The 12,881-nt window shown below is 38.4% G+C and overlaps 1 protein-coding gene across 1 annotated transcript in view; it reads right to left on the bottom strand.

Moving 5' to 3' along the window:
• The window catches only part of prcp (prolylcarboxypeptidase (angiotensinase C)), a 47,959-nt gene that overhangs the window by 14,932 nt on the left and 20,146 nt on the right, over positions 1–12,881 (bottom strand). Inside the window, exons 3-5 of the mRNA XM_048532745.2 lie at positions 8,317–8,418; positions 5,288–5,469; positions 3,301–3,458 (exon numbers count right to left, since the gene is read on the bottom strand). Coding sequence (XP_048388702.2) covers positions 3,301–3,458; positions 5,288–5,469; positions 8,317–8,412 — 436 coding nt within the window. The 5' untranslated portion in view covers positions 8,413–8,418. The remainder of the gene's footprint in view (positions 1–3,300; positions 3,459–5,287; positions 5,470–8,316; positions 8,419–12,881) is intronic.

Here is a 12,881-nt window from a genome sequence, read left to right as displayed (position 1 = left end):
ACAGGAGATTTTAAGTTTACGGTCTTAGTGCTGGTGCAGTCCGAGACAACACAAGCACTGAGGGTTATAGAGCATTTGCTTGTAATTTGGCACTCATTTAAGATAGTCTGGATAATGTGGCCACATTTTCAGTAATGATTCTCTTCAAATACCAGCCTTGCATGGACAGCACACTATGCCAGGGAAAATTTTGCCTTCAAAATAAAACTTCTGTTGGATAATTATGCAAGTCATCCCATCCGCACTGATCAAGTCTCTGAAAGTGCAAAATGCTCTATCTGTTAGCCAACATGACTTCACTGATAAAGGTCATGGATCAGGGAGCAATAGCTCATGGAATAAAAACGATAGTAGCAATGTGAACACAAAACTGGTTGAATAACAGGAAACACAGGATAACAGTTTTTGAATTTTTTTAATCTGGAGTAAGTTTTATAGTTAGATTCTGCGACCATTATCCTTTGTTTGCTGTTGTTTAACAAATGTTTTCCCCACATTGCTACCATCTCTATTATTCCATGAGTTAGAACTTTGATCACAAGCCAAATATGTATCATTGTATCAAACACCTTTCGAAAGTCTATGTATACCATATCAGCAGCATTACCCTCATTGACCTTTTCTGTTGTGTCTTCAAAAACCTCCAGCAGATTAGTCAAAACCCTTTAGGAAAAGCCAGCATGCATTTCTGAACAACTCAGCATTTTCCAAGTGACCAGTAAATTCTATTCAGAAGCTTTTCCACCACTGATGTTAATCTGTAATTGTTGGGTTTATCCTCATAACCTTTTTGAACAAGGTGTAGAGTCTGAATTTTTCTAGTCCTCTATTGTAGGTATCCCCTGCAATTTTCACTCTCACTTCCTTTAATATCCTTGAATGCATCTCATCCCATTTCAGTGATAACATAGTATGGAGCTGGAGGAACACAGCAGGCAGCATCAGAGGTGCAGGAAAGTTGACATTTTGGGTCGGGACTCTTCTTCAGGCTGTGTTATCTCTGAAGCCAGAATCTGCAGCTCTTGCTATCTCATCCAGTTTCAATGTCTTGTCAACTTTAAGTATCAATAGTCTATGCAATACTTCCTCACCGCATATTTGAACCCTTCGAGTGACAGTTTCCTCCTCTGTCAACTATGGCCTTGGTAGCATCTATTTCTTTGGTAAAAACAAAGGCAAAGAAGTCATTTAACACCTACTTGACCTTTGACCATCCTTTTATTAACGATGTACCGATAAAAGACTTTGAGATTTCCTTTTATGTTATCTGAAAGTCTTCTCTCATAATCCCATTTTGTTTTTCTAATATGCTTCTTTATTTCCCCTGAACTTTCTGTACTTCTGGTGGTTTTCAATGTATTTTCATAAGAACACTTTTTCTTCTTTATTTTGTTTTAATTTCTACCTGCCTGAGACGATTTGGAATTTTTTTCATTTCCACTGGTGACACTTGCTCTTTGCCCCATGAGCTCCATCTAGACCCTACTGGTGCACACCACCTTCACTTCAAAACCAGCAGTGCCTTCAAGATCTAGTGGCAACAAAGGCAGCATAAGAACAAGATCTTCCCCAAGACAAAACGCCCAATGTCACAATTCTAAATATTTCAGTGTTGAACTCAAGCAATAATAGAACCATACAGTCACACAACTCTAAAGATGTCTATTCATCTTTGCCTTAACAATACTCAAAGGTTCTGCTTCCAATGCCTTTTCAGGCAAAGAGTTCCAAAGACTGTCAACTCTCAGAGAAGAAAAAAATTCCTCTCATTTTGTTTTAAATAGGAGACCCCTAATTCTAGATTCTTTCGAGAGAGGAAACATCCTTTCCACTTCCACTATGTCAACCAGTTCAGGATTTTGTATATTTCAGTTCAGTCGCTGATTCTTCTATACTCCAGCAGATATAATCTTAACCTGTTCAACCTTTCCTCATAAGAGCGCAAATCCATTCTACGAATAAGTCTGGTAAACGTTCGGTAAACTGCTTCCAATATACCTTTGTCTTTCTTAAATAAGAAAGGATGTGATCGCACTTCATAACGGAAGCATAACCTTCATGCTTATATATTCAATTTCTTTATTTTTAATCATGTGATGTGGGCTTCCCTCACCAGGCCAACCTTTATTATCCAGCCCACAGGGCAGTTAAGAGTCAACTACATTGCTGTGGGTCTGGAGTCACATGTAGTCCAGACCAGGTAACAATGATAGTTTCCTTCCTTAAAAAGTATGTTAGTGAACCAGATGGGTTTATCTAAGAATGACTATGAATCCATTGTTGATTGTTAGACTTTTCATTCCAGCTTTTTTTTATTGAATTCGAATTTCACCTTCTGCCCTGATGGAATTTGAACACAAAGTATCCAAAACATTACCTGGGTCACTGAATTAATAGTCCAGTGATTATACCACAATGCCAGTGCCTCCCGAGGGAATTGCAAATCTCTTTGCAATAAACTATCCCATTTTTTATTAGCTTTCCTAATTATTCGCTATTTCTATGTACTAACCATTTGCAATTTATGTGCTAGATCATTCAGATTAATCTATACTTTAGAACTTTGCAATTTCTCACCATTTTGATAATGTTTGTTTATTCTTCCTGCCAAAATAGACAATTCTGTATTTTCCCCACATTGTTCTCCAATTGCCAGATCTGTGCCCACTCATTCAATCCATTATCTTTTTGTAGCCTCCTCACGTCCTCTTCACAACTTACTGTCCTACATTTGTGTCATCAACAAATTTACATCCTAATGAGTGTAAGATGAAAATCTTAGGCAACGTGCCTCCTTTTCAGCATATTATGTAAAAATAGTACATTAGTAAATAGTAAACAAACTGGCATCACCTCAGGGACAAATGCAGTCACTGTGTTTGTATTGCCATTAGTCAGTAATTAGACTGATCCAGGTCCTTTAAAAAATTGCTCAAAAAGGTGCTGACATGCCGCAAAATAATACTTCCACATTAAATTTACAGCCGCTAATTGAGTACTTTTGCACGGGAACAAGTATATGGACAGAAGATAATCTTATTTTTCCCTAATACCAGTGGCATGCATTGTGTAGCACATACAGAATTCTTCTGTTCCAGTGTTTTATAACATGTTTTATAGACATGGAGTGACATTATGAAGGCCAATGTATTTGTTGCAAAAATTATTATAATCCTCTTTCTTAGAAAGAGAAAAAAGGGTATTCAAAATGAAGTAGAAATATTTAAGATTTTAACCAGGTGGAAAGCTTTGCAAAAAAAAACTACAATAACAGTCAAAACCTAGACAGAGCTTTATTACCTGTGGATGACACTTTATTAATTGCATCCCAAGAATTCTTGATGCTTTCAGAGCAGCCTTTTCCACTCTTCAAGAAGTCATTGGTCACTATATTATAAAAATCTTCACATGGAGACAAATTCTCAAACAGCCATATTGGAGCAGAAGCAGCCAGAGCTCTACAACACAAACACAAAATGGCTTAGAATTGTATTCTGCATTTATTAGTAGATCGTAACACTCAATACGATTAAGGTGCACATTGCCAACTTGTTTAACAAAAATGGTCAGGTGTCTATTTAATACTGGCATTAAAACAGCTGAAAACAAATTCAAAATGACCATGTTTATGAATTGACTGTGAAGTTCATACAGTAAAATCTTAAGGATAAACTAGTAACACAAATAATCACTTGTTCCTTCCTAGATTTCAATGCAAAAATGTTAAATAGGATTACAATACATGTCCATACACTGTATATGGACCAGCACTTAAAAATCATGACAGAAAACATCCAGATAGATTTAGATTTCTGTAGAACTGATAAGATTTCACATTTCTTTTTAATTCAAATTATATATGCAAGTGGTTTGGATAGAACACCACACTTTCATTGTAATTTGAATTTGGTTTTTTACATAGGTATTGTGCACTATGTAATCATTCCGATACATAGTTGTATTTATACAAGTAACCACAGGAAATTATAAACATAAAAGTTAATTACAACATTTAAAATGAACTCAAGATATACTTCAAAAAGAAAAACGTTTTGAAAAGAGATTGTGATAAAAGAAATTGGAACTATAGTAGGAGCAGAAATAGACCATTCAGCCAATCAAGTCTGATCCACCATTCATTAACATCATGGCTAATCTGGTAATCCTCAACTCCAATTTCCTGTCTTTTCCCATAACCAATAAGGCCAGTGAACCTCCACTGGACTGCCTCTAATGCCAGTATATCTTTCCCTAGATAAGGAGCCCAAAACTGTTCACCATATGCCAGCTGTGATCTGACTAATGCCTTGTATTACTTTAGCAAAGCCTCACTACTTTTACACTCCATTCCTTCTGAATTAAGGGCCAACATTCTATTTGCCTTCCCTGATACCTATTCAACTCGGATTTTAGCTTTTTAGTGATTTGTGGACAAGTACTCCCAAATCCCTCTGTTCCATATCTTTCTGCTGTCTTTCACCCTTCAAGTAATATTTTGCTCCTGTATTTTCCTGCCAACATGCAAAACTTCACATTTCCTAACATTCTTTTCCATCTGCCAATTTTTTGTCCACTCACTTAACACGTCTACATCTCTCTGCAGTCTGTGTCTTCCTCTTCATCGCCCTTCCAACCGTTTTAATAGATATACATTGCCTCAACACTCAAAATTAATGTTTCCAGTCACTTCATCTTATATCTGATATTACTACCAATCTCTTTCTGTAAATTATTGTTATCTTCCATTCCTTTCATTCTGGCTCAGATTGGATTCAGGGCAATACTGATTAGAATCTAAATGTGAATTTTTTAAAGTAAACTTTCTATTTTAGTGGAGCTGAGATACTCTTGTGTCCACATACAGACAATTTATAATATTTTAATTTCTGTTATCTACCACAGAATCATACTATATTACATAGATTCACTATGTCAAAAACAGAACTTCTGAGCAAAAGACAGCTTAAAGACAAAAGTGAATGCAAACCAGAAGTCAAGATAATAAAATGTGAGGCTGGATGAACACAGGGTCTAGGCCCGAAACGTCAGCTTTTGTGCTCCTGAGATGCTGCTTGGCCTGCTGTGTTCATCCAGCCTCACATTTTATTATCTTGGATTCTCCAGCATCTGCAGTTCCCATTATCTCTGATACTATGCAAACCAGAAGTCATCTGTTTTTTTTCAAATGCTGCATATTCAAAACAGTTTAAAATTCTGTGGCAAATTAAACAAAGTAGGATTTGTTTCTTGCAAATCTTTTCCCTTATCCTCTCAACTCATTACTCACCCAACAACAATGTTTGGATATTTCATCCTAAACCAGGCTGCTAACATTCCTCCATAGGAGCCACCTATAGCAATAACAGGACTAGTCCGAGCTCCAGGGATGGTCTGTTTGAGATTTCGTATAAGAACTGCAAAATCAGCCAAAGCCTGCTCAGAAGTGAAGTAATTCAAGTTCTTGAGATTCTAGAAGAGAAACATTCATAAAATATAATTCTAAATAACAACTGAAAATGAACATGGCAGCTTAGTTTAAAGATGAATCATTGGACTTGCAATGTTAACTTTTTCTCTCTCTACACACAATGCCAGGCTTGACAAATTTTGCTAGCACTTTCTGTTTTGATGAAGTTCCCTAATAACTTCTAAATATTTCAAAACAAGCCTGACTACAAAGTTAGTTTATAACTAGTTAAAGAGAACAATCAGTGAATTAATAAAAATAAGCTCATAATTATGCTTTGACATATTTACTACATAAAACAGCGTCAGTTATTTTGGGAAAACAGCTAAATTCAACAAAAGGAGTGCAGTGCCATTTCTTGAAAGTGGATTTGAAATCCGTTATGACTTAGCCTTCTTTATGATATACCAATGGCATTGATCCCGGGATCATAATAGCACATGCATCACAAGCCAAGACACAGTATAAAAATAAGGCATGAATATTATAACTAGTATAGGGTCACTGTTATGAATAGCTACTTCACAAAATACTCACAAGAATTTACACTAAAAACGCCAAAGCCTTTTGCTTCTTCCAAACTATTTTGCCAAGTTGTTCTTATGTGCTGTGACTTAGGGATTCACTTTACTAGTCATATATGTCAATCATCCAAGGACCAAGAGCTCCAACCCAAATTAGTATTTATTACTTACTCTTTCAAAAATTGTCCCATTCATACTCCAAAATAAGTTAAAAAATGACAAGAAACACCCATGGCTACCCATATTCACATATCTCTTGCATCATGTTCTCCTTTCATTTTGTCTATAACATCTCCAATCCATGTGAATGAAGTTTCAAAATCAAAATCAAAACCAAAAATATCAATTATTTATTCAACTGTGTAACTACATAGATTCTGTTTTCTCATACAAGCCTACTCTCTTTTGTATTCTCTCTCAAGTAATTCACTTGTGTTATTTAAAATTTATTGCCTTGAGATTGGAAGTGGGAACCAGAAATCTTTTTAAAGCTGTGGGAATTTGGCAGTGAAACCTGCTGCACTCTACATCTCTCTTCTGGCAGTTTTACCAAATCAATTCAAACATCATCAATTCAGATTTATAGCAATCGTAGGAACTGTAGGTTCTGTACATTCAATTCCCATTTGTCACCATAAACAGGCCGTTGACCACCATATGAATGCTTTCTTTGTTCCTTTTCATCCACCTAAATTGGCTTTCAATTATTCCTGACAAACTGTTTTGGAATTGCTGCATCCTTCCTATCAGCACACAAAGACTAGTCAGGGGCAAAAGCCACAGATTCAAGCTAAATTTTACAGTGTAATCACATTTAGAAACTGAATAAGCATTTTTCTAACTTTTACATACTTTTGTATTTCATGTGGCCAGGCATCAGTTCTAACTACTCATCCATTCCCTGTCTGTTTAATTGTAAATCCCTTCTTATTGTCTAGTTCATCTATTTTGTTAATTTGGAAAAAAAAACAAAAATCACAGATGCTGACATAAGTAGTAAAGATTTAACTGAATTATAAGTACACAATTGTGTCATAGAAATCTAGTTTCATGGTTCCTGCATTAGTTTAAAGTAATTCCCAGTGTTGTGAAGATTTTCCATAACGACAAGGTAATTAAAATGATAAATTTTGGAAATTTCCAGAACACCACAAAAGTACTAGTGGTTCAAAGTACTTGCTTATACTGAAAATCAGAATGAGAAAAGAAAAACCCAATCAATAGATGAATGGACATTAAGCTTGTGGTACAGCCAGGAGATCCACACTTGCATCAATAAAATATTTACGTATGTAGCTCCCAGATGAAAATCTAAAAGCTGTTTATAAATAAAGAAGGTTTTTTGAGGAAACAGCAAGTCTGGAAGAAAGGCTTGCTCACTCCAATACATATATAAACCATTTATTTGGGTGTTGGAAAGAAAGGATTTTGTTCTGGAGCTAACAGTTAATTACTGCAAAATTCTGATTGAAACATCTCAGGCATGCCACATTTCCCTGTAGCTTTATTGCATAGAACAGCTCTTTGTTGTCGGGTTTATTGTGTTTTGCTTACAGATACAAGCAGTTTAGCTTGGAGAAGCCAGAAGATTTTGGGTTTAAATCAGAAAACAACCAAGTTTATGTGTTAGCCCCAAGTTCAAAAGGCAGAAGAAAGTTATTAAGAAGAACTGCTGACGGAAGCAGAGTTAAACTAGGATATTTCTAGATTTCTGTTAAATTCAGTGAACAGGAACTGCGTGTGAAGTTCAGGCTTGCGCTGAAAAGTCATGGGCTCTTCAAGGGAGCCAAGGAAAAAAACTGGACTGAGTCTGAAGCAAGTGGACAGCTTAATGAACATGATAAGTAGGCAAAGACTTTGAGAAAAATCATAAGGAAAATGGAAATTTCTGTTGAGAATTTTAGTCTAAAGCATATGTGATTATGTTTCATTATGTTTTATGTAAATTGTAAATAATTACCTTAAAAAATGTTTATTGAATTGCATTTGCTTTGTTTGATGCTTGCGTATTAAAATTCATTTGTTTAAACTATAAAACCTTGTGACTTCAGTCTAGTAAATAACTGGGATTTAAATTTTATCTTTAACTATTAACAGTCTTTACAAGGGTTGTAACAATTGTGATTCCAGACTTCAGATGTAAGCACCTTTGGAATGGTTTTCAGGATTTCACTGTCCATATAAGTCAAACATTTACTATCACATTCACTTAATTGCAGAAGGAACAAAGGACAATGGTAACACAATAATACAGGCTAATGCATTTGTCTCTGAAATAAACCTGATAAAATATTATGTTTGTAACATGTAGTTTTACTAACTTACACTGAACGATTTGCTCCCAAAAGGCAAAGACTCTCCATAATATCGATGTTCGGCAAACACCAACATGGCTTCCAGTTCCTTTGAAATTTCCCACATAAAACCCTAAAAAATGCATAAAAGCTATGACTTCAACATTGAATATAAACAAATGAAGCAAAAAGTACAAAGGCTGAGATCAAGTCTGATAAAGTTAAGAAGAATAACTTGAAGGAAAAACATCAAATTTACCCATCTACTTTAATAATGATCCTCAGTATTTCTATTTAAATACACGATTAAGATTTACCATCATTTATTTATTTTTGGGGAAGGTTGGGGGTGGTGGGAAGAAAAAAAATCACCATCCAAGGCCCTGATGCTTTGAAGCATACCTTGTACTTGCACCAGAACTTGTCCAGGTAATGCCCCTTCTCTTGGTGTAAGCTACCATTAGAAAACATAGCCATGGAGAGCAGCAAAGACAGAACAAACATACTTAATCAACAAGCCAGAATAACAGAGAAAGAAACTGATGTCAGAACTAAGAAAATGCATTTAGAAATAAGATAAAAGGCAAGAATGAACAAAAGAAGAAAAAGAAATAAAGAAAGACAGGTAAGAATAAAAATACAATATGAACGAAAAGGAAACAAGGAAAGAAAGTTTCCTTAAGCACTTCAAGGACAAATTAATTTTGAAAACATAATATTGTTTTAAATAGGTAAATGCAGAAATTAATTTACCACAGCAAGATTCTCCAAGAGAAAATGATCAATGATTAATTAACCTGTTTGTGATCTTTAAGTAATCCAATGTACATTTGACCCCTTGACACTCATTGTCTTATTGAACTTTTACATTACTCAAAAGCTTTATATCAAGCATTTAGCAATCAATCCATGATACAAGTATCAGTTGCTTCAACTCCTTCCTTTCTCCCCCTCTTTTGGTCTTAATCTTACTAATTATAGGTTCTGATAAAGGCATTACCTTAAAAATTTGATATGAGTTACTTATTATTTACAGAGGCTGCATATTTCTAGCATTATGCATTTTTACTTCTGCTTTTGCTGATATTCCCAATCATGAGAAGGAAAACATAAAGCAGCTCAGCCGAACTCATCCTCACCCTCAACAACTTCTCTGTCTGTAGGAAGTGGGAAGAGTTGAAAAAGGGGGTGGCCATGGGTACCCGCATGGGCCCAAGCTATGCCTGCCTCTTTGTAGGTTACGTAGAACAATCCTACTTCCGTACCTACACTGGCCCCAAACCCCACCTCTTCCTCCGTTATATTGATGACTGTATCAGTGCTGCCTTGTGCTCCCACAAGGAGCTCGAGCAATTCATCCACTTCACCGACACCTTCCATCTCAACCTTAAATTCACCTGAACCATCTCTAGCACCTCTCTCACCCTCCTGGACCTCTCGGTCTCCATCTCAGGCAACCACCTTGAAACCAATATCCATTCCAAGCCCACCGACACTCACAGCTACCGAGAATACACCTCCCCGACCCACCTTCCGGCAAAAATGCCATCCCCTATTCCCAATTCCTTCACCTCCGCTGCATCTGCTCCCAGGATAAGGCATTCCACTCCCGCACATCTCAGATGTCCTCGTATTTCAAGGACCGCAACATCCCCCCCGCAGTAGTCGAGAATGCCCTCGACCGTATCTCCCGCATTTCTCACAACTCATCCTTCACATCCCGTCCCCGCGATAACAACCAAAAAAGAATCCCCTCATCCTCCCGTACCACCCCACCAACCTCCGGACACAACGCATCGTCCTCTGACAATTCCACTATTTGCAATCTGACCCCACCACCAAAGACATATTCCCTCCCCACCCTTGTCTGCTTTCCAGAGGGACCACTCTCTCCATGACTCTCTTGTCCACTCCACACTCCCCTCCAGCACCACCACACCCGGCACTTTCCCCTGCAACCGCAGGAAATGCTACACCTGCCCCCACACATCCTCCCTCACCGCCATCCCAGGCCCCAAGATGACTTTCCACATCAAGCAGATGTTCACCTGCACATCTGCCAATGTGGTATAAAGCATCTGCTGTACCCGTTGTGGCCTCCTCCACATTGGGGAAACCAAGCAGAGGCTTGGGGGCCGCTATGCAGCAATAAACAACTGCACCTCCCAGTCGCGAACCATTTCAACTCCACCTCCCATTCCTCAGACAACATGTCCATCCTGGGCCTCCTGCAGTGCCACAGCGATACCACCCGAAGGTTGCAGGAACAGCAACTCATATTCCGCTTGAGAACCCTGCAGCCCAATGATATCAATGCAGATCTCACAAGCTTCAAAATTTCCCCTCCCCCTACCGCATCCCAAAACCAGCCCAGCTCATCCCCGCCTCCCTAACCTGTTCTTCCTCTCACCTATACCCTCCTCTCACCTCAAGTCACACCCCCATTTCCTGCCTACTAACCTCATCCTGCCCCCTTGACCGGTCTGTCCTCCCTGGACTGACCTATTTCCTTCCTATCTCCCCACTCCACTCACCTTTACTGGCTCCATCCCCGCCTCTTGAACTTGTCTGTCTCTTCTCCACCTATCTTCTCCTCTATCCATATTCAATCTGCCTCCCCTTCTCTCCTATTTATTTCAGAACCCCCTTCTCCTCCCCCATTTCTGAAGAAGGGTCTAGGCCTGAAACGTCAGATTTCCTGCTCCTAAGATGTTGCTTGGCCTGCTGTGTTCATCCAGCTCTACACCTTGTAATCTCAATATATTCTAATGCCCATTTTTCATGATCGCTTAAGTGATGGGTTTGCCAAGACCTTATTCCCATGGCTGTCTGATTTGATGAATACTATTAGTTCTATACAAATAGACAAAGGTCTGACATCTACAAAGGGATGCTCCATTCAATGGAAGAACAACAACATTCATTGGAAAGCACGGTTAACATAGAAAAATATCCTACAGCAGTTCACCAAGGCATAAGGAAAACAGACATCAGCTAAAGCAAAAGAGGTTTCTATGGTTTTGGAGTAGATTTGTAGCTCGGGTTGTGGGTGTTGAGGTTGCTTGTCTCTGCCTGCCCTGTCCCAGGATCTTGGTGTTGTCCCAGTTGAAGTTGTGGTTCTCCTTGTCCATGTGGATTGAGATAAGTAAGTATTGATCATGTCTTTTTGGTGTTCACCAACTGGCTACAAAAAGACACGAGAATTCCTGGAAGCATGGCACACCACGAAGCAGGCTATTAATAAACACATTGAACTCGACCCCATATACATTCCACTACAGAGGAAACCCAAAGTAAGGCAATCCATTGCAACGGACCCCCGAGTTTAAAAACCAGGTGGGAAAACACACCAACACTTCAGAGGCTGCACTGAGGATGTTATCAAGCACAGTAACCACAATGGCACACCTTCTCTGCGGAAAAACAAACCAGCTCAGCGACCCAACCAAACTCAGCAAAGGTGGTTAGCCAAATAAGGGGGGAGACTTTGAACAGCAAACAGCGAAGGCATGGAAAAGAACTCCAGAATCAAGAAGAATGGAAGTGGGATCAAAATGACTGAAAATATAACTATCAAATAGCGGGATGAGCCAATGGGTTGAATGCATGGAAAAGCACAATGCTAGGCCAGAGAAATGGAGAAATCGAGGGAAGGTAATAGGAGTCTACAGGTTTACTATGGGACTGAATAAAGCAAGAAAGTGGAACAAGGCCATGAGGAGGTGGAAACACAAGATAAATTTAACCATCCCCTGCTACCTCCACATCACCAAAAAAAATTTGAATGGGTTAATAGTGAAAGCTGAGAAAATTGCTATAATCCAAAAATGTAACTTTTGAACTCAATCTAGTTAGATACTACATAGAGCTTCCAAAACAATCATTTTATATGGCTATTAAGAAATTCATCTTTTGATATAGCAAGTTTCTATTTAACAATTAGCAGATTATTGAATCCATGACAGGAGTATCAGTTATTTCTTCTCCTTCTTTCCCTACTCTTGGTTTCTATAGCAAGTACAACTTACACTATTAAAGAGGAGTTACTGATCTCCATTGAGATATTAACAACCTTAAGAGTACGTGAAGACTGAATTAATGAGGCCAACATCAGGCTGAATCTCAATAGTGAGGTGGGAAAGAAGTATACAGAGTGATCAATTTCAATCATCCTAGCATTCATCTGATGCACAGTGAGGACAGCATCAGCGATTTTGTCACAGGGTGATGTTATGTGCCTAATGTAGTTAGATGTAGTGATGGGCTAGCTTCCTGTAAAGAGGGGACCAAATTTCTCCTGCAAGCACGCAGCCTCAGCATCACTAATATCCATAAATTGTCAACTCATAGTGACAGATAGCAGCTAGGAATCATATAGCTTGGGTTAAATTGCAGGGATTCTCAACCCCAAAACATCTAATATTGTGAGCCACTGGCATCTGGACATGTCATGTCGTCCATCAGCCTAGTCCAAGCTATGGGTCAAATGGTACTCACTGCCTTGTGGGTCTGGCTACGGCATTGGAGTCCTATAGGTGGCTGGTGACCTGTTTAAGCAAGCACCTTCCAGTAACTGCTGCAGCACAGTGGATTTTA

The sequence above is a fragment of the Stegostoma tigrinum genome, chromosome 6, assembly GCF_030684315.1.
Source record: "Stegostoma tigrinum isolate sSteTig4 chromosome 6, sSteTig4.hap1, whole genome shotgun sequence".
Classification (NCBI taxonomy): Eukaryota; Metazoa; Chordata; class Chondrichthyes; order Orectolobiformes; family Stegostomatidae; genus Stegostoma; species Stegostoma tigrinum.
The sequence above is the reverse complement of the archived record's forward strand: the minus strand, read 5'-3'. Positions and strand labels throughout refer to the sequence as shown.